The 22,968-nt window shown below is 42.5% G+C and overlaps 1 protein-coding gene across 1 annotated transcript in view; it reads left to right on the top strand.

Annotated features, from left to right (window-relative positions):
* The first annotated feature begins 865 nt into the window (after positions 1 to 865).
* The window catches only part of ptch1 (patched 1), a 68,548-nt gene continuing 46,445 nt past the window's right edge, over positions 866 to 22,968 (top strand). Inside the window, exons 1-7 of the mRNA XM_036578364.1 lie at positions 866 to 1,033; positions 2,030 to 2,222; positions 18,630 to 18,819; positions 19,699 to 19,768; positions 19,871 to 19,962; positions 21,250 to 21,448; positions 21,692 to 21,813. Coding sequence (XP_036434257.1) covers positions 866 to 1,033; positions 2,030 to 2,222; positions 18,630 to 18,819; positions 19,699 to 19,768; positions 19,871 to 19,962; positions 21,250 to 21,448; positions 21,692 to 21,813 — 1,034 coding nt within the window. The remainder of the gene's footprint in view (positions 1,034 to 2,029; positions 2,223 to 18,629; positions 18,820 to 19,698; positions 19,769 to 19,870; positions 19,963 to 21,249; positions 21,449 to 21,691; positions 21,814 to 22,968) is intronic.

The following is a 22,968-nucleotide window of genomic DNA, read 5'->3' as shown; positions in this document are numbered from 1 at the left end:
AGAGCAGAGTAAACAGCAGCGTCGTTTTCGGTGTAAATAAGAGACGGGAGAAGACCCTCAGTAGTCACCAGCTCACCGTTTTAAAACACTTATTATCGTGGCTCATTAAATAATGAAGAAAGCCGCCACTAAATAGGTCAACTCGCTCCTCGAAACCACCTTGGAAAGCGTTTGAGCTCGAGCCGAGCGCTAGCGGCGATAACCCGGAGAGGGGCCGGGCTTCTTTAAGGCTCCCCTGAAGTTTGAGATGCACACGCGAGAGTTTCTCTGCTTGGGTGGTCTCTCTACTTTGGTGAGCTGTTGCTAAGCAGCTAATAATAGTCGTGTTTGCTGAGTAATTTTTGCCCTTCTGGAACCAATCAGATGCGAGAAACCGCGGCCATCTGACAGAGCTGGAGGCGGGCTCTCGAGTCTTTTCTCTTTTTTTCGCTCGGCCTTACCCCTCCTCCTCTGTCTCCGAATGGAGAGTGCTCTTTTTTCTCATCTATTCAATCTCAGAGATCGCCGTGTCCCGCGGCCTGAGCCACATCGCGCAGAGCCCGCAGAATGCTCCGAGCGCAGAGCGACCGAGCCCGCCGCCGCCGCCGTTCGCCCGGAGAGCGCCGCCTCCGCCTCGCCTTCTGAACCCAGAGCGTGTGGAGAGGGAACGCGGTGGATGCGGGAGTCGCAGGAGAGGAACCTCCGGATCGCGAAATGTTGGAATGGAAGGCGCAGACTGTGACTCGCCGTCCCAAACAGGACTATGAAGTGCTTTGTGGCTCCGGGAACGCCAAGAGAGAAACTCCGCTTCCTTCGGATAGCCAGACGCGCTTACGGGGGGATATACTAACGTGGATAACGAGAAGCCCAGCGCAGACCGTGCAACATGGCCTCGGCTGTTAATGTCTCCTCCGAGCAGGAAAACAGGGACCCCGATCGGCCGAGGGTAGCGCGGAGGAACAGGGGCAGCAGTCGCGCAGCCGCCTCGGATTTGGAGTACTTGCAGCGACCGAGTTACTGCGATGCCGCGTTCGCGTTGGATCAGATCTCGGAGGTGCATTTGTTTGCCTGGCTGTTTATTTTTATGTGTTTGCTGCGGAGACGGGTCGGTGGGGGACAGCCCTGAAAACTCACCCAACTTTGGTTAAGTCTCTGTAGGTAACGGTGTAGCGAGGGAGCCGACAGGGTTGCCTCTGAGAGGAGGACCGTGAGACGCCGAATACCCGCGTATCTCTGCTGTTTTCGCTCCGTAGTGTCTCCGAACAGACGTTCATTCAGGTTTTCTACGAGCTAACTGTCAGACAGACGCGAGCTACTCCGCTACCCGTTAGCCCCACCTAGCAGCCCGTGTGCAGGTCAGCGCGAGACCACGCTAAACACGCTCCACACACACACCTCGTCAAAGAAGCCAGACGCTTTTTTCGCGATAGTATCTACACGGGGAGTAGTTTTCCTCCCGTGCTGCTGAGGCAGAATCCATGTGGCTGCCCTCTTCCGTTCACAAATATTGTCGTAACTCCCTCCGTGATGGCTGCTTTGCTTCCCCCTCACACGGCGTCGCGCGGCTCTATGGCAATGAGCGTAACCCACGTGCACCTCCGCCTTTACATCAGTTTGACACAGTTTTGTTGGTCCAGCTCGCAGCTAACACTGTTAACACATAAAGAGTCGCCATAAAGAGATGCTAGACTATGTGTGTGGCACAAGCAGCCCTCGGTGTGAGTGCTAGTCTCCCTCCAAGCTGGAACACGAGAGCTGAGCTCGGTTACCGTGTGTGGAGTCAGGCTAGTAGCTCCGAGTACGACCGTTACTCTCGCGAGCTCGCCGTAAACATGAAACACAGAGCGTAGAGAGGCAGTAAATAGCCTCAACAGTTAGCTGGGAGTTTTGACCACTAGTCCTGTCACCACCGACAGTGTTGTTTACGCCAGCTGTCTGTGCTAGCGACACTGCCTTGGATACAACGTTAAGTTTTCAGATGTTTCACACAGAACTACAGGCACTGTCCAGTGAAATGGAGCATTAATGTTGTTTTCTTGTCTCGTCGTAGGGTAAGGCGACTGGAAGGAAAGCACCGCTGTGGCTGAGAGCACAGTTTCAAAGACTTTTGTTTAAACTTGGCTGTTACATACAAAAGAACTGTGGGAAGTTTTTAGTCGTGGGCCTTTTAATATTCGGAGCTTTCGCCGTTGGTTTAAGGGCAGCTAATCTGGAAACGGACGTGGAGAAACTCTGGGTGGAAGGTAAGAGCTCCCTTCTTTTTAACTCTGTCTTTACCCCGGTGTTTTCTTCGGAGTGTAATGAGCGCAGAGCTGGAGCCGTGGGTGGGATGGTGAGGTCTATTCGTGCGAACTGTTTATTGTATAGGAGCCTGGCAGAGCTCCAGAGAAAGCGTGAAAAACGTCTGTTTTATTTTTGTCCTCACTTCTCGCTTCAGCACTTCGTGTTAAACCGCCGCTCTCGGGCGAGGGTCGTGGGCGCGCGAAGCACAGCGAAGTTTCCTCCACGGCTCCTCAGAAAGTCATAATAACGCTTTTTTAGGAGAGAAAAGTTTGTCAAAGCCGCCATTTTGTGAGTGTGTGCGAGTGTGTGTGCGCCTCCAGCAGTGGAGTGTGATCCGCTCTGCTCGCTGCCTGTGTGTGGTCCTGTTTTTTTGGACAGCTTTCAAACCTTTCCACAAAGATTTGTCTGAGGGTTAAAGGAGGAAGAGAGCGAAACGCGGGCTCAACGCTCAGCCCTCAGCCGAGCCTCCCTTCACCCAGCAGACAGAGCGGTGTGAAGTGATTTTTAAGCAATTTGCTGTGTTGTGAGAGTAAGTGTGTGTGAGTGTGTGTTGTGAGGGGGTTTGGGCCCCGTAGTGCGGGTGGTGGTGATTTTTTCGCGAGGGGAGGGGCGAGCTGCTCCTTTGATCCACATTCCAGCAGTTTTGAGAACTTTCAGCAGCGCCGATCGGTCAAAATGTGGAAACGCATTTCTGAAAACACTCCTGTTTTAGTGATGGCGTTAAGTGATAATAATACACTCTGTGACTGCGTCCAAATCCGCGTAGTACCGTACTAAAAATGTCAAAACACACTTCACCATCTTTAGTACTGCGTTCAATAGGATACTGTGTGCTAGGGCTGGGCAATACGACAGTATATATATCGTTATCGTGATAAATTATGTAACAATACGAGCTTTTCTCAACATATCGTGCACATTGTTAGTACCCGTAGAGCACTGACCAGCTGAATGTTTAAAAAAAAACCATTATATTCACAGTTTTTGGTGGTATTTTTAAAAATATAACACTATTGGTTCTTTTTTCTTAGTTTTAAACTGATCAGATGCCTGAATAAATAAATATCATGACATATTGTGTATAGTTAAAACTTCTTGAAGTATCGCAATATAATGTTTTGCCGTATCCCCCATCTCTACTGTGCGTAATGTGGTGTATGGTTTTGAATGCAGTCATCTCACATAGTGGTAAATAATAGAAATGTACTGATATGAGAAGTATTAGCCAAAACAGAATTTCGATATTTTCCATGTACATATCTGCCAATGCCGATACATAAGCGTTTATAAAATGTAGAATACATCTACTGAGCAGGGATGCCCCGATATGGGAATGGTGGGCCAACACTGATATTCAATATTTTCGTATATATGTATATATATATATATATATATATATATGTCGTTCTGTCGATGCTGATACATAAACATTTATAAAAGTTAGATATTGAGAGACTACATCTGTTTAATAGGGACGCACTGATATGGGAATAGTGGGCCAATGTCAGTATTACAGAGCTCAGTAAATACGTCATCATGTATCAGTTTGAAACATCAGCCAGGGCTAAACATCTTAAAAGCAATGATCTGCTGATGCTGATATGATAGTGCTGTGTTAGTAAATAAACCAACTTTGTGTCACTGTTCTGCAGTGATATCAGGGCTGCATGAGCCACACAAATACAGTCACATGTGGTTTAAGCACTAACAATTGCTTCCATTGTTTTGAAGTCTGTAAATGTGCACATATGAGGAAACACTGCTCTCACTATTGTATTTAAACTGTTGAAAGTGCAGGTTTGGTGACATTGTGTATCCTCTGTTAAGGTTATACTGAATATGGCTTTACAGTACAAGGTGCACCTTTGATGCACTTAAACAGGAAAGGTGTTCAATCTGCACTGTGTGTTATTAACTGGTAATTATCATGGCAATTATCATTTTTTTCTTTAAGATACTTCAGTTTGTTGGCATGAGCACTATGATGCCACATTGCTTCATGTGAACACAGTGTTCTTTCAGCAAGTACAGTCGCTTTGCTCTAAGATGCGCTTTCAGCTGACAGGCGAGTGCTGCTGGACACACGCGCACCGCTCCTCAGAGATCCAGGTTGGGAGATGTAAGAGCTGCCAGATGCAGGAACACTGAAATCTGTTTGGATGAAACTCCACAGCTGAGGGATAGATCAGTTCTGGCTGTCCAGGGTTTTGGGCCGGGAGTTGTCGGCCCCGTGTCCATTAGGATGCATGTTTATGTTTCATTTGGAACAGTCGCGCTGGCGACCTCCAAATGACCCTGCAATGGAGCTTTGTCTCGTACCTTCCCCATAAGTTCAGCTTGAATGGGATTCAGTGTGATCTCATCTTGGCTTTCATCACTTGCCATTTAGGGCTGTGTGGTCCAACAAATATAATTTGTTTGGTTGCTTTACAAATTTTACAGTTAAGATGGATGTGATTTGTGCCTTCACGGTGTTGTCGGCTCCAAAGTAGACCACATCCACTCGCACTGTCTAAAAATATCAGAAAGAAGTGTGTTTGTTTCAGCTTCTGATGTTTGTGTGAGCTGATGAAAGGGATACCATAGACGGAAAGAAAGGAGCAAATCATGTGGACCACATCCTGTAACACCTTGTGATAAATATGATGATTGTGCAGTTTTCATTTGTGTTGAGAATTTGATTCATTGTAGAGATTGTTAGTGCATGTATTTTTACATACATGAGACCCATCATCTAGAAAACATAAAGATTCCACATATACAACTGCAAGATCTCTAGAAAGGAAGGTTTATTGGTGTTTGTTAATAGGCATGTCTCAAATGCACCAGCTCAATGCTTACATAAACATGTTATGAGCTTCTGTTAAAGCGGAATAATGATGTCTCTGAAAGCATCAGCTTTTAAGAAGGTTGTAACTTTTGTTCGCAGCAAAAAGGCTTGTGAAGCCTTTCTGAACCAGTTCATACAAAGCTTTAGAAAGATGGGAATCAGACATCGCCACCTGACAGTTGGGTTTGTCTTCACACTGTACAGTGCTCTGCCTGCTTTTTCAAAGGCTGATGAACTTCTTTCATATGAGCTCAGATGTAGTGAAAGTTGTTTTTGACTTCAAAATGACTAGTTAACACTTTTGGAATTTGAAATGTAATAGCTGGATTAGACATTCTGAATGCTCACATTCTTCAGATTGTCAGTTTACAAGCTTTAAGACAACAATCCATAAATGTCATCCAGAGCTGGAAACAAGGATGTTATGGAACAGTGGAGTTGTGGCAAACATTGGAGCTCAAGATTATAGGAGCAGCGGCCATATTTTTGGCATTCCAGGTTTACAAAAACACAGACTCAGTTTTTTTTTAAAAGAAAAAACAGTGCCGTCTGAATTTAATTAAAACAGTTTCACATAAACATTTGCCTTCCTGTAGGCCATCCCCCCCTTGGTCGGCTGGTGGAAAGGAACTCCCCCTGCAGTGAAATCATTGAGATATTGAGGCTTGGGCTGTCCCATTCTCTTCTAAACGGGAGAGGGGGGCATGAAATAGGGGGCCACAAGGCTGTGTCCCTCAGGGCCTGAGGTCATCAAGTGGAGTCTCCACTATTTAAAAGCTCATCTGATACTGGCTGAAAGGGCCTGGTGCAGAGTGAGGGGTTCCAGCCTAGGCCAGAGATGGATCAAGAGAAAACCATGAAGAAAAAGCAAGCACCATTAGGCAATATCTGTTTAATTGTTGAATGACCTTTATAATTAAGACCAGCCAGCAAAGTATTAGATGTACCCAGCAGAGGGCAGTATGATTTTGTTAGTGATTATGATCAATATGACTTATCACAGATTTGAGAACCATCCATTGATTGCACTGAGTCAGTGTGGTCTTCCATGTTTGGCTTTTAAACTTGGTGGATTCCAGCAGAAATAAAAGCCCACCTCATACAGTAAATCCTGACAGGTGGCAAAGAGAGCATCCGCAAGCCTGTTCCGCTTCTCCATTCAAAACATGATGGCGATTGATGACTAGCTTGTTTTCCTGGTATTACTTGAGTGTTTGAAATGTGATGCATATGGTTAAAAAAACATGTTCTCTTTTAATGTGGACGAAGCAGCCCAAGAATGCAGCCTCCCCATTCTGTGGCGAGGAGAGTGGGATCCGATTGAATTATCCCTGTTTTGATGTGCACGGGAAAGCTTCGCCACACATGGTTGAACTGGAAGAGAAGTATGCAGAGCCCTCGGGCCTTCAGGTCTTAAGCCGGCAAGGAGGAAGATGAGGAGGAGGCTGGAGCAGCCTGAAGCTGGGTGGCCTCCGACTCTGCGGGTTTGTGGGTGTATAGTCTGCTTATGTCCTTGACTTACCCATTTGGCTGTGCTGGTATTAAGCACTGCTGTCTCTTTTGGAGTGGTTGGCTAAGGATTCTTTGCATAGTGAATGGTCTTCTCCAGAAATACACTGACTCTTTAAACTGCAACGTCTAATACATAGGCCAGTTCAGTTCCTCACTCTCAAAATTCATATCAATTTCATGGAAGTTACAGAATAATTCATAGTAGATAACAAATAATACATCTGAAAGGAAGACTCAGCCTTATCTCTGTCTGCTGCCTCTGTAGCATGTGGTTGATTACACGGACAATAATTTCTCTGTACTTGAAAAAGAGCAGAATATGTGTTGACTCGAAACACACGTATGATAGAAGCCAATGGGCAGATGCTGAAGAATCTTGAGGGGTCACTTTTGGTGCTTAATTGTGGCTAAATCTGTTGCATCATTGCCCCTTACTTTGAGCTCCACATTCACTAGGCATTGGATTGGTTTAGAATTTTACACCCAGTTTGTTCTCACCCTAATAAGACTACACTCCAAACCACATTTATCCCAAAATTCTCCTGGTTGTCTCTGGTCTTTCTTGTTATGAGATCACATTTGGCCTTGCGAGATTTGTGCTGATGCAGGTTCCCATTGACTTCAATTATGAGAGTTTTGTGTCAACAAGTTTTCTGTTCTTTTACTAGAGTTCTTTTACTACAGGAGTACAGGGAGACACTTCAGAGTTGTTGTCTGTGGTTCAAACCCATGCAACAGCTCTGGCAGTTAGCTACACTGTTGAAAAACTCTGTAGTGGTCCTTTAAGATTAATACATGAATAATAAGCCTGGAGTTAACAGTTTAATACAGTGTAATGTTGATAGTAGACTCAGAGTATGACCTGCAGCATTTATTACCCTTGTAGTCGTCCCTCACCAGCAAGCGGAATAGCAGACTGTTGTGGTTTACAGTGTGGTCTCCGCAGGTGATATTGTATTTGGATGTTTTACTTCCCATCCAGCATGTTTATTAAAGTTTTGCCCAAAAGTGGATGAAATAGTTTTAAAAAGATTCCAGTGTGGAAGACAGGGACAAATGGAGCAGTCCCCATTCACAACCGGCATCCTGACAAGCCTCCAAGTCCTGTGTTTATGTTCTGCATACCTCCGCCTGGTGTTATTCAAAAACCAGAGACACCAGAATGTCTCTCTCTCTCTCTCTCTCTCTCTCTCTCTCGCTCTCACTGTCTCCTTCCTCTCTCTCTCTCTCTCTCGCTCTCTTTCTCACCTACCCCTGCCCCCTGCCTCCCACCTCCCCTTCTCCTCGCTTTTCTTCCGAAACGTTTCCCCACACTAAACACCCTCCCCCTATTCCCCTCCCCTTGTGCACCCCTCACCCCCCTAAAACCCTCCTCCCTCCCCTCCTCTCTTGGGAGTCCAGCCCTGGGATGCCAGATGTATTACAGAGTGAAGCACAGCAATGTAAACACTGTGTCTTGCCACGGATGCCGGGTGGTCCAGCCCTCCCCCTCTCCTCCCTCCTTCTCGTGGCGGTCAAGGGGCGGAGGGGTTAGGCAAGAGGGAGAGAGAGTGAGCGTGAGCAAGAGGGGGAGGGTAGTGGAAGGAGCATACTAGCTATAGTGTTATGTGTTTTGGCTAGGTGGGTAGCTTTTTCTTCAATCTGTTTCTTGACTTAATACTTCACACTGGGCAGAATGGGTCAAGACGAGAAGATAGTGAAGTTGTAAAGCGGAAATAGTGGAAAAAGACCCGTTTTAAGCATTCAGTTCATGTGTTTTGATATTGTGCAGCCAGTGTGAACAAACAAGTAGATCAGATGGTGATGTGGAACCATAAACCATGGGCTCAGGAACTTTTTTTCATGAGGAAAACAGTTAACATTGTTGGTAAAATTTACCTTGTCTGACTTTTTGGTGCATTTGTGAAAATTTGTATTAACCAAAAGAAATCCAAAAAATGATCTATTCTGTTTGGGTTTTGTTTTGATAAAGTAAGTACGATGATAAGGTATTATGCAAATGAAGGACTGATAGCTAATTACGCTAAAGAATCCTACTTTTGTCAGTTCCAGGACATTTGGATGCCTGCTGCTCCAAATGATATCTTATTTTGCTGGAACTCACGGAGTGTTTGGGTAGGTGCACACTCAGAATCCTCAGTAGTTGGGGCGCACACACATTCTCTCCCTACTTTTCTTTTTGGGTTGCGGTGCGATCTAGTTCATTTGAATAGTTTTTTTCTTCAGGGTAAGGGACCTGAATGAAGCCAGCAACGTGGAAAAATCTGGCCATTCAGGCTGCTCTGAATGTACATCTCTGGATTGCAGTAAGCTGCATTTGTAGGCAGCGGACTGCTAAATACACCCATTTTTTGGGGCGCAGAGCTGGACAGGTGATTAGCATAATTAGGGGAGAGCAGGCCATACATATGGTAATGCAGTGTGGAGTAAATGGCAGCTGCGGTGTAAAATTTGTGTCAGGGGTCGAGCAGGCTGCTTGGGGGCATTGTGCCACAGCTGCGGGTCAGGAACTCTCTCTCTCTCTCCCTCTCTCTCTCTCTCTCCCTCTCTCTCTCTCTCTCTCTCCCTCTCTCTCTCTCTTCTCTCACCTCTCACTCACTCTCGTTCTTACTCTCTTTCACTCCCGCATTCGCTAATATCGCATCCCTTCTTTCCCCTCTTAGCATCAGAAAGCTGTGGTGTGTGGGCAGTGGGAGCAGGACTTGGTATGCAAGGTTGGTCCGCTGTGAGCACAACTTTCAATTGAATTGAAACTCTAATTACTCAGCATAACGTTAGCAAGAGGTCTTTAGCACATGCTTATGGACACAAATAAAAATACTGGATTTTCTACAGTTAATTAGCTGTATTATCAAAGTTTTATTGGTCTGGAAAAGGATTGTTTACTGAATGTTATATTAACTTATTGTATATGCTTCAGTTATCTGTTTACTGTACGTGAATAGCATTTAGTCATATTTTATTTTGCAGCATTAGACTTAATTAAGGTCATTGGGGATCAACTAACATTGGTTAGCAGCTTGCTCTAATCGGGAGATCTGCTCAAAAATGGTGTTGGAAGTTGAGATGATCTAAGCCAGTTGCACGTTTAAAAATGAAGGTTCCAGAAAAGGTTATTTGCAGCAGTTCCACTTTTGATTGCCTTACAAACAGTCGAGTGGGAGGTTCTTTAAAGAACAAATGTATAAGTGTGCAGAACATGTTAAAGTGTGAAGAACCTCCACTTAATGGAAAGTTTCTGTACTAATTCCTAGAACTGTACATCCCAACCAAGAACCATTTAGGAAGAGATGTAGTGTAGAAGCAGGTGCTGTGGCAGCGCCATGCAGAAATCAGCAGTGTGCAGTGCAGTATTGGTTCGTGGAGTGGAGTGGGCCTGTTGGAGGGAGAGGGGAGTTGGTTCGCGGCGCTCTGACCCCGCTCGGGGACTTCCGCGTGACCGCAGGGGGTCTCTCTGAGTTGGGGTCTAATCCAGCTAATCCCGCCCGCAACACAGTCATAAAAAGTGCTTCCCTGTGCCGCCACTGCCACACACAGCACTCCCTCCCTGCCTCGGCAGCCCCCAGAAAGAAACCAAGACACCTCAGCACCAGGCAACCGGCCCTCCAGAGCCTCCAGGCTGCAGGATTGGCCAGAGCGGGCATAGTCACCAGGGCTGGGTGGAGGGAGGTGAGGGGGAGTGGTGTGGAGCTATGATGTGATGTGGTAGGGGGGGTTTATTGGGGGCTTCCTTTTGTGAGGAGCCCCATGCACCCCTCATAGGCAGGCCAATCAAAAGCCACTCCAAAGCTGAATGGTGAGAATGGCTGTGCAAAGCTTGAAAAACCAGGGGGCGATGGCAGGCCCCTTCCAATCCGCGCTCCCCCCCATCAGTGAAAAGGGAGGTTCAGGGGTTAATGTTATGCAACAAAGTGAATGGGCCTGGTTCAGGCTCAAACACACACTGACATGCACACCCAATTCACTCGCAGTTCTCTCTCTATTTTGGAGAAAAATGTGTCACGCAGACATTACTGAACATGTATGTCTAAAACAGAAAAATCTGATTTATATATATATGTATATATTTATTTATTTACATATGTAGTTCAAACCTAATTTCGCATTTATCAGTATTTAGTGTATCCACCCTTTGCCTTTATTACAGCTTCCTTTCATTTCAAGGAACTTATTTTCACACACTTATTTTCCACACTTCCAAAGTTCAGTCTTAAAAGTTTGTTGCATTATCTGCCTCTCACAATCCAAGTAATCCCAAACACATTCAGTGATGCTGTATCTGGACTCTAATCAGTACCCCAGCAGCCTCTTTGTTTAATTAGCATTTTATTGGGTCTATTTTCTTTTCTCGCCAACAGCTTCTTGACAGCTGCGCAGCCTTTCAGACTAATAGTGTTGGGTTGTCTTCTGACAGTGCACTGATGAACAGAAATGATGATGAAAATGATGGATCTGAAGAAAGAATGGTGTTGATTTTCTTCTGTCTCTCAAAGATGAAAGTACTGTTTATCTGATGATAGTTTTGGTGGTGTACGAGGTCTTGCATGGTTGTTATTTGTCCCATTTTCTCTAGATCTCTCTATATATACTCATTTTCCTTTCCTCATACTTATGAAAGTGGATTTTCTTATATCTAATTCATCAGAAATCATTGAGAAATGGATAACTGGCCATTTTGACCTTTTCACACTATGATAGATAAACAGACAGACAAACAGATAGAAAATATAGCATGGACAAAAGCTGTTTGAAATTGATTATTTTGCTCCAGTTTTCTCCCAAGTCATAATCAGTTTCCAGTGCAGTAGGTTTGTGCCATATCACATGGCAGCATTGCTAGTGTGTGAGGACAAAGGCTCTCTGAAGGTGGCCACCAGATCTTTTTTGAAAGAGTTGGTGGCATTATCAAGTGCCTGAACACTCAAGTGCCCAAGCAACTATGCAGACACCTGACTAACTCCTAAGCAAGGTTGGGTATCATTTGAAACCTGCAGTTTCTGACACCACTTCACTTCTCTGAAAATGGCTAAATGTTTCGAAAAATGATTATAGAGGGAAAAAACAATAGCAGGTGGAAGAACATAAGGCATTTTACATTTTTTACTATTAAAAATATAAGAAACAAAATATAAAAAATAAATATGGGGATTTAATCAATACAAAACAAGAGTCTTTTCTTCATACATTTTAGAAATGTAAATCTTGTGTAGTCTTGTTCTGGCATCAGCATTTTAAGAAATAATTTACTTATATCATTAAATCACTGCATTTCTTCCATGAAAGTAATAAGTGGAACATATATATAATCTGGACTGCAACCAAAAATGGCATACGTACATACAGTACTTATTTTACAGTAAATCTGGAAACTGATTTGCTACGCTCTTCAGTTTTTCTTCTGCACTGCCATTGCAAATAATGGCCTGGCACTCTAGTAACAAGGATTGTATCATAGCTAAATGACGGGTTTAGTAAAATTGACGTTAACAGTGGCCGTGCTTAAGGATAAAATACCCCTGATGTCACCCAACTGTAGCTATGTACTGCATGTGGCCGACCCAGTGGCCAGTTTCAAGCAGTTAAACGCACCACATTTCTCTGCCCTCAGGGGTATGCTGTGCAATAATATGTGTTGTTATGCTAGTTGCTGCATGATATTGCTTGAAGGCACATCTTGTGTTCTGTTTTTCTGCTATGTTTTTCTTTGCCATTCTTCTCAGCTAGGTTAGTATGTAGCTCAAGGTATCACCACAGTGTGGAGGAGAAGAATGTGTGAACATGCACTGTACTGCCTGACAGACACAGAAATTACATCTGAAATGCATGAAATAATTCACTTCTAGTACAATTAAAGTTTTGCACTTGTATCCAATTTGTAAAAAGAGAGCAGGGCTGCGCGATGATGTCGGAATCATATCAGTATCAGCAGATATTTGCTTAAAAACGTTATCGATGCTTTTACTTAAAAACATTTTGGAGGTGTAGATTTGACCAATATTTCAAGATGATACTTGATGACATATTTGTTGTACTCCGGAAAAGCAGAACGTTTAAGCTATATTTAATGCAGGTGATCTCTACTTATTTCTTTATAATGCCAATCCAGGTGGATATGGTCTCAATTTCTATTGTTTAAATGCTTATGTATCAACATCAGTATTGGCATCGACAGATATATACATGAAAAACAGCAAATATCAGCGGCAAAATCCCATATTGATGGATACCTAAAACTGCTGTGAAGTCATAATTGAGAGTCAGACCCAGCTCAAAAGAGGTTGCCTCAAAAGAGGTACTGCTAGTTTGATCTTCCGTTATCCTCATGGCACATCTGAGACTCAAACCTGGGACTCAAATATGAACTGCTAAGTAGTGTTTTTTTACCAAGTGGAAAGGTTGGTTTACTCTTGTCTTGATCAGCTTGTCAGTTAACCACTCTTCTTATTCAGAATACAGTCCTCGCTGCTTGGAAAAACGGAGAAAGTCTATGATTGGACAGTGCAAGTTTGTGTTTATTTCAGTATGTTAGCAATGGGTCTTCCCAAAATCAATACAAACATTTTTGCCTATAATTGAGACACTGGTAGATTTTGAAAGGATAGTATAATTTCTGATATACTGTATAGAATAATAAGGTTCTGATTTGTTTTGTGTTCATAGCCTTTGAATAGTTTTTTTGTTTTGTGTTTATTTTAGAATGAATACAGTGATATACAAAAGTTTGAATAGACCCGGCAATATGACAAGTTTTGTTAATTTGAGTGAAAAAAAAGTTCACACATCTTCTATCGGTAACAAATGTACATATGGAATTTCTCTGCAAAAAAGTCTGTTTAACAGACTAAGTAACGTAAAAAGTTTAACATATTGGAAAAAAGAGAAATATGAAATATAAAATGCACCATAACTTTTGCACAGGCCACGTTTGATGTTTCATTTTTTCCCCCAATATGTTAAAGTGAAGTGTGTTCACTGTACAGGATGTTAACTTATTTGCCCTTGGAAAATCAAAACATGGTGCCCACACTTTCATGTAAAACTGTAGCTGTAATAGTAAAGGTAATTTTAAAGAAAGCTTCCACTGGTCTTCCATAAGCCTGTGTAATTGACGGAATGAGATTTGATAGAACAGGATTTGTATCTCCAAAATATTCTATTTATGCTTTTAGAAACTTCTTTAAAAGTAGACAAATGAGTGAAGAAATTCAATTCCTTGTTCCGTCTGATCTTTGCTTCCTCTCTCTTTCTCGCTCTCGTTTTTGCTGTGACGGCGCAGGGGTGTTAATTTCACACCTGAGGCTAGGCCGTTTTGACCCCAGACTCTGCACCCCTCCAGACGAGTATAGAATTCTCTTGGGTTCTAGCCATAATGTGACGTTTCCTGTAATACAGACCTCATCCCTGTAAATTGAGTGACGTGCATTGTTGTGGGCCCTTCCTGTTTCCTGGGTAAATCTTGGCCAACATCTGAGGAGCCTTTCACCGTTTGAAGGCTACTCAGCTCAGATTCATCCAGTGAGGAGATCTCTGCTGTACGTTCGTGGCTTTCTTGTTGACATCTAAAGCCGTTTCTTCTCCAAAAATCTGTTGGTGTTCCCTGGGCCTCTAAATAAGGAACATGCTAAGCCATTTTAGGACGTAATCGACCTGGCCCCAATATCCATGTTGAAGCTAAGCTCGGGCTTGGTCAAAGCTGCTATTAATGATGGATATTATAAACATGCCCCTAAAACAAGATCAGATGTGAGCGTGTTTTGGGCCCAGGAAGAAAGACTTCACTGCGTTGTCCTAATGCTTGTAGACATTTTCCTCCCGCTAGTCTTTCTTCACTGACTGGGTGGTCTAGCCTCAGAGAAACACATGGTTATTTTCATGTTTAATTCACTCACAATGGCTTCAAAACACACAACTTATGTCTCTCTTGTGAAATGAAAGCCATTGTTAAATTAAATTAAAGTTTATAAATTGTAACATATTGTTTTATGCAGCCCCCCCAAAATATCCCGAAGTGAAGCAAGTTGATCTGAAAGCATTTTGTCCTCCTGTTTCTTCCATTGAAGTCCACGAAGCATATTAAATGATGTCAGGATATTTTTCCACTAAGAAGATAAATGAGCAAAACACAAGCTTACAGGCTCAAAAACACTCCTTTTGCCCTAAATTCCTATTTTAAAACATGTTAGTGGTTAAAATGGCACTGTATAGTTGATATATAAAAGATATATATTTATTATTTGATATTAGAGAGAATCGATCTTATGCTCTATCATTTGAATAATTACAGTGTAGAGCAAACCTGAGGGAATTTGCATGAATCAGCAAGCATGAAAAGTTCTGAACAATTTTGCTAAGCGCTAGGAGCAATTTTAGTGGTTACACACTTTCCTTACAATGTCTTTTGTACGAAATCCAGCAAAATTGCTCTCACGAATATAATTTCTAGTCTTTGTGAGGTCAGGTTGATTTATCACATCCTTTTTCCAAAACCATTTAAAGTAATTTAGCTGTGATAAGTTTAATAATAAGTAACATGGGTAGGTCTGCTGCAGCATCATACCATTTCACAATGCAGTATGTTTTATGGGTTTTTTGTACCACGATATGACACATTTTCAATACAGAAGTTAAAAACAGATGGCATCATTCATTTTGCTTTTTTTTTGGTCTGCCAGATTCCCAAAACATGAAAGCATGGGGTGTTGAATGCATAACTAACTTAAGCAAGCAATTTTCCTAAAAGACAAATAAATAGCACACGCTCACCTTGTGTGATATTGTTATCTGTGTATTCTATCTGGGTAGATTGATAGTCTACTTGCAGATTGATAGTCTAGATGCACATCTTAAGTGAAGTGATTCAGTTAAAAATGTCTCATTTCAAAGGTTGGAACTTGGTATTGGTATTGGCCAATTCTCAGGATTTTGGTATCTTTAGTAAATTAGTTTGATTATATTGAGTATATATTTTTATTATTACTTTCATGTTTGTCATGGAGTATTTTTTAGTAGAACAGTGGAAACCAGTTGAATTCACGTCAATATGTCCAATATCGTAAATAGCACTAAATCTAACTGCGTTGTTGTCTCCCCATCCCCATATCCACAGAAATTATTATTATTTTGGAACACCCCTTCAGAATATGTCACTTCAAATAAATATCAGTCAGAGTTTTTATAATCAGTAATGGATCTGCCATATTTGATTACAGTGAATTGGCCCAGTTTCTGGTATGATTGCTCTGCGGTGAGTAACTGGGACGCCCGTGTGAGCTATATTGCCAGCTTCTCCGGGGTCCTTGATCCTGGAAATGGAGAAGTTTTATTTTCTCTGTGGGTAGGTAGAGAGAGCATGAAGAATCGACAGCTTTGAGAGGCAGACTTGGACAGCGTTCAGCAGGGCTCTTTGAAAGGCGGCTTTTGTAGCAGCGTGGGCTGTGCGTTCGTGTATCAGTCTTAGGTGTGCCACATGAGGACTTCTCTGCCCAAGCTTAATAAAGCATCTCACATACACATGCATGCGCACACGCGCACACACACACACACACACACACACATACACATGCATATGCATACACATACACTCAGTTCCACTGATTACACTCATCAATCATGTGTGTCTGTTTGAGATCTGGCTAGCAGTTTGTGTGTGTGTGTGTGTGTGTGTGTGTGTGTGTGTGTGTGTGTGTGTGTGTGTGTGCACGCACAAGCATGCGTGTGAGTTTGAGGCTTTTAAAAGTAAGCCTGTATGTTTCGTTTGCACTGGAATAGTTTGTGCTTTTGAGTGTACTTTTTCAGAGTAGTGATGTACCAAAACGAAAATTCTCAGCCAAAACTGAAAACAAAATTCAGGACACACTGGGCCGAAAACTGAAACCTAGAACCGAAAATTGCTCAATAAATAACATCATGCTATCGGGGACTTTCCTTTCTGCTTTTGTTGCTTTGCTCTATTTTGCATCACATCTGTAGTGGAGATGCTCTAGTACATTATACCCTCCTTTGATACTTACGAACAGGCATAAACAGTGATTACTTATCTAATATTCCTTGTACAAACTGTGAAATAGTTTCACACGCCTGACATTTTCACTGTTGTTCTGCTGCTGCCCAAACTGTTTGAGCTCTGGCCAGCAGCTTTTGTAGCAGTGGCCAGCGGCTGTTGTAGCTGGAAAGTGGAGAGCAGGAGAGTGGAAGGAGCAAACAGTGTTTTCATCACTTGTTTTCATTGGCGATGAAATTATTTGCAAAGTCTGGGATTTTGACACTTCTTTGTAGACTTGTTTAATCTTTTTCACTTTTCTCTTTCAGCTAAAAAACAAAAGTGACATTTGCAACCATTTTCAGCCAAAAATTTCAGTGGCTGAAATTTTGGTACATTCGTTATTCAGAGAGTGACGTCTCTTAATGATGTCTGTTTTTTATTTTGCCCATCTTTGTGGCTTGATAAAACTTTCTAATATGTTACATGTTAACAAAAGCGATCCACAGAGTATTGTCTGTTAATCATATCATGGGGTGTGTCTCAAAACCTAGTGAGCTCTCTAAGTAGCCGCTGTCTACATAGGCAGCTGTCTAAGTAGGCAGCGTTCCAACCGTCATCTATCCTTATAAGATAGATAAATAAGACGCTCTAGTTAGACAGCAGTGACATTGCCGCTTGTTCCCGCCCACTGCACGAGACCGGCGTTTACTTACCTCAGCAGTCAGAATCACATTTAGCCAACATGGATCCTGAATGAAACAGCAAAATAGACAATAGTTGTGGTCAAACGCGGAAAGTATAGGCTATTTGTGCACTTTTATGACTAGAAAACAGATAAATACCCCAGAAAATCAGAATAACTTACATTTGAAGATGACGTCGTTGCTTGGTGAAGCGTTTCTGCCCGCCATCTTCAAACAAAAGTTGCACCGCACTGCATTGCGGGATTGCCTCAGCGGCTGAGGAAACATTCGGTGCTCTCTTGATATTCGGCCAGAATGAGATACCTCAGTAGGCAGCATATTTGAGATATCTAAGAATTGAGACAGCCTTCATGTAGGGAGCGCGCATATTGTGACGTAAAATGCTGTCTATGTAGAGAGCTCACTAGGTTTTGAGACACACCCATAGTCTTGAACCTATACTGATAGGTCAGAGGGCTGCAATATGCAAATGAGCCCTCCAGCCACAACATTTTTGTTGTGTGCTGTGATCATGTTGACTATTGCAGATGAGTTTTATGGATGTTGTGCTGAATCAAGGCAACTATGAATTTCAACAAACATAATTTGCTTAAAAAAATGCAGGAGAAAATTGCCACAGCAGTGGTTCATCTGTGTTATGTATTGTGAGGCAGATCTTAATCACAGTATTCAGTAATGTTATCACAACGTCTCTATATCGTGCAGCCTGAGTTTATAAGGCTGTAACAACTTTAGGATACACCCCTTGTTCTCTTCTGAGGGTCTGTCCTTTGCCATCTTTTATCGTAATTACAAAATCTAAAAAAGACAATGAAACAGTATCTTAGTTATAGTTACTCAGCACATTTTAACTGTGCTTTTGTTGATGTTGATTGCAGTTTTTGTATAGCTTATAATTCAGTTACACTGTTTTATAAGATCACTATCTCTTGCACAATGACATGTTACTTCAGATATATCAGAAAGATTACACCACTACAAGTTGACAGTAGTGAGAGTTTACTGTAAATATGTTAGAACAGAGGTACCCTCTTTCAATTTTATGTAATTCCTGGGCATAACAACAGCATTCAGTTTAGGAATTCATGTTGGATTATGGGCTTTTGCTTTGCATGTTTACTAGTTTGCTTTTACTGCTGTGAGGGTAACTTGTTATTCGAAATGTTTGTATTATAATAAGAGACTCCTGTACTTGGTTTAGGTACAGGTTTGTTTTAAGGTTGGAAAAAACAAAGTGAGTCCATGGATATGCTGTTCACTGTAATATAGCTGGCTTCAGTCGCATGTGTCTCATACATTTTGCCTCGCTCTCCTTCTCTCTCTCCCCTTCTCTCTATAGTGGATGGCAGAGTGAATCAGGAGCTGAAATACACGCGACAAAAGATCGGGGAGGAGGCCATGTTTAACCCTCAGCTGATGATCCAGACGCCTCGCAATCAGGGAGCAAACATCCTGACTGTGGAGGCACTGAAACAGCACCTGGACTCGGCCATCAAAGCTAGCAGAGTGCATGTTTCAATGTACAACAGGTACCATGCAACCACTTTCTGTTATCTATCATATAGATTTGAACTGCTCAATATAGCACTGAGCATGCAGCGCAGGCCTTCTAGTGCAGGTTTTTATGTTACACTTTGATTTCTTAACATACATGCAATGTAGCAAAAACAGCTACTTTAGGTAGGTTAAGCAGCACTCAGTTCATGTTCATTAAATTGTCTTCCTTGGTATGAAGAGCAGCCTTTGCTTAAATAATGATTTTACAGTGTTTTTGTCTAAATAATTGTTAAAAGCACATTCTGGAAATCTCTTACCACAGAGGTAGTTTAAGCACCTGAACTCCATTTTCTTTTCAGTTTTACTGTTTGTACAAAGATCAAAAGATCCAAACAGCTTTCTATGTAATATATATATATGTGTGTATATATATATGTGTGTATATATATATATATATATATATATATATATATATATGTATGCAAAAAGGCACCCCTAGTAATATGACATGCTTTTCCTCTATGGAGAACACACATTTGCACGTTTTAATGCACAACTATTGTTTATTTGCTGCATTTAACACATTGGAAAAAAATCAACTCTGAAATTGTACACTAAAACTTGCAGAAAAGTATTATAAATTTCCCTGTAGAAGATGTTAACTTATTTTCATTTAGAAAAGCATGTAATTTGACCGGAGGGTTGTTCAAACGTTCGCTCATGACTGTATGAAGTTAAGCAAACATGCCCAAAAAGCATTTACATTTTGTGAATCTCAGATGTATTCAAACCTTTGACTGGCTGTCTACATACATTCCAGGCCTAATTCATGTTTTTTTTTTTTAATTCTTGAGCAGGTTTCAATGTCCATGTGATGCTAACTGTATTGTTTTACTTGTCATTCATTGCAGGAAATGGAAATTAGAACATTTATGCTACAAATCAGGAGAATTTGTTACGGAAAACAATTTTGCTTACCAGGTGAGGGAGGTGCTTGAAACATTATAGGAAATATTACTATCGAATGTACTGTGCTAGATGGGCACTGAGAATAATAACTAAATAAAGCCTTCATTTTTTCAGATAATTGAAAATCTACATCCCTGTCTCATCATTACACCTCTGGACTGCTTCTGGGAAGGTGCTAAGCTACATTCAGGCATAGCCTATCTCCCGTAAGTGGCATTAACACATCTTTTAATGTTGTTCCACGAACATCTGTTTTAGGTTGCTTTTTCAAAGTTCTTCTATGAGGAAATGACACATCAAGGTGATGACAAAATCTCTGAAAACATGCTTCAGCTCAAATAAAGGAGTGTGCTTATGAGTGAGCAGCGACGGTGGCAGGAGGATAAACGTTGATTTGGCTGGATTGCTTTGTTGTATTTGGCATTAGAAGGCTGCACTGGTCCTCACTGAAGGCATCCATTGTGATGGCTCTGTGGCCTGGGCAAACTGGTCTGGGCCCCCATGCAATTGTTCCCCTTCTGCTTCTAATAGCTCCTTGCAACAGTTACACTCAGCAGACTTCCCTCCATTCCAGCAAAAGCAGAGCTCTCTGTTGCGGTCTCTCTCTCTCTCTGTCTCTCTCTCTCTCTCTCTCTCTCTCTCTGCCTCTCTGTCTCTCTCTCCCTCCCTCCCTTCCTTTTTCTCTCTCCATTGCGGACGGTAAATAAGGATTTTACTGTGTTCTGGTTGGGGGACTTGGAATAATGACCCAAGCCTGGTTAGGCACATACAATGTGGTCTGAGCCATGAAGGGCCAGCCAGAGGAGCCTGCTCTGACAGGAGGGAGAGTTGGACATACAGAGAAATAAAGAGAGAGTTGCAGCAGAGATGGAAGGACAGCTGGTATGGTGGAGAGTTGACAGGGGGCCGGACGGCGGAGTGGTAGGAGTGGAAGAACGATAGCACAAGGTTGAAAGGAGAGAGGGAGTGAGGATTCTGGGAGCAGGGGAGGACATGTGAGGATAGCATGTGGACAGATTTACTGAGGAAACAAGGGATCTGGCAAGGCCAGCCAGCAAGAGCAGGGCAGCAAGAAGACCAAAAGGGAGAAGATGGCATTAAAAAGTACTGGAGGTCTGTGAAATGACTCAGAAGACTCTTAGTTGTGGGGAGGTGGCAGGCCATAAGCTAGACCAGCAGCATGGTATAATTAGTGAGGATTTTCCTCAGATGATTGGGCTGATGCCGTGCTGCAGGGCTGTCATTATAGTGGCAGGCTGAAACTCAATCTCTGCTTTAATGGTGCCACCGCCATATGAGGCAGAAGCCAGCCCTAAAAAATTCCATTAGTTGTCCTTTATTTGTTCAGTTTCCTGTGGCCAAGAGTGATCTATATTCAGAAGGCTCGGTTCTCCTGCATTCTCAATTCAGATGTTTTTCAGGCATGCTAAATTATAGGTGCGTGTGTAAAATGCATGTAGAGCCCTCTTTGATTTAAGGCTGGCTTCCTGCAGTGGTGAACCCCCTCTGCAGTGGGTCAACTTTGACCCTATGGCGCTGATTGCTAAGCTGAAGGCAGTGACCAACCTGGTGGACAGTTGGGAGGAGATGCTGGCGAAGGCTGAAGTAGGACATGGCTACATGGATCGACCCTGCATCAACCCCGCAGACCCAGACTGTCCTGTATCTGCTCCCAACAAGAACTCTTCACGGGTAAACCTAACAGACGCAACACCCACCTTTAGAAACCTTTTTGTAATCCCAATAAACTGGTTTAAAGCCCCATATGATGGTACTGTACATGATATATAATGTTGCCTCAAAAGTCTTATTGCCTCAGTTATGTGCAAGACCCCATAAATTCTTTAGTATTCATTTCCTGATTTTAGTTTGTCAACGATTCTAATCTTGAGGTGCTATCACATTGTTCTAAGACGTCACTCTTGTTTCTGCTAGCCGTTGGACATTGCCCGTGTCCTGACCGGTGGCTGCTATGGAGTCTCCAGAAAGTACATGCACTGGCAGGAGGAGCTCATCATCGGAGGGACCAAGAAGAACGACAGTGGCAGGCTTCTCAGGTAAGACCAACCAGATGCAGATACACCACAGAGAGCTTCAGCAACACAGGCTCTATAGATGTGGAGAAGAAATAAGGTAACTTGTTTGGCAGGCATAGTAACAAGCTTATTTTGGCTGGTCAGGGTCATTAGTGATGCATGTATTTGTATTAGCAAGGCACAATGAAACTGATGTGTTTACGTGCCTTTACATGTGTTTACATGTGTTTCCAGACTGTGGTGATTTTGCAGGCACAGCTTGATCCAAGCTATGACAGAGAGCTGGTATAATGCAGATAGTGTAGAGATAGTATAAGCTCTTGGTGGAGGTTGTCTCATTTAAGGTAGCATGTTTTGCTGGGAATTAGTCAAGGCAGTTTGTAGATATCTTTTCACCTCTTCTCTGGGTGAAAGGAGATGTAAAACCAAGCAGTAGATCTGAGAAGTGCTGGGCTAGCACAATAGATACATGAGAGTCCACTTGAGGGAGTCTGTACTATGTGCTTCAGGAGATAAAGGGAAATGGTTGTCCCTGCTGTTATTATTCTCATTCAGAGTGGTAGATGACAATGATAAGTCTTTGAGCAGTTTTTAGTTTGGTTTTACATTTGAGAAGTTTGAATGAGCCCAAGATAAGCTGTTCAGTGTAGTTAATCTCAGCACAGTATGTTTTAGGGCTGAAACAAAATTTCAGGCACTGAAGACTTCTGGCCAAAAGTGGTCAAATATGGCACTTTCGGTTTTTGGCCAAAGGGGTCAAAAACTGGATGGGTAAAGATTGGATAGGTAAAAAATCTTTACAAAAAAGACTTTACAAACATTTTTAATTCTAATGAAAATTAGAAGTAGTGGTTAAAAACAATGTTTTATTTTTCCTCTGCTGGTTCAAGGAGTTTGAGCTGCAGCAAATCAACACCATCAGCATTGATGCCATCTCTAGCCACTTAGTTTTTGAAATGCCAAAAAATGACAAATAACAGAGTGCAACTCTGAGTATAAATAAAAAATAATAATAATTCATTGCCTTGGTTGACCAGCTGTTCTCTGCAGTTGAGGACGTTTGATTTCCTGGCACATACTGAAGCATACTGTAGTAATTTTTATGTGAACTGTGTCTTGTTTATTGTCAGCTTTTTTCAGTTTTCAGTTTCAGCTTTCTGCCCTCTGTATCCTTCA

This window comes from Colossoma macropomum, unplaced genomic scaffold (genome assembly GCF_904425465.1).
Source record: "Colossoma macropomum unplaced genomic scaffold, Colossoma_macropomum, whole genome shotgun sequence".
NCBI lineage: Eukaryota > Metazoa > Chordata > Actinopteri > Characiformes > Serrasalmidae > Colossoma > Colossoma macropomum.
Note: the sequence above shows the minus strand (reverse complement) of the source record. Positions and strands in the feature narration are given on the sequence as shown.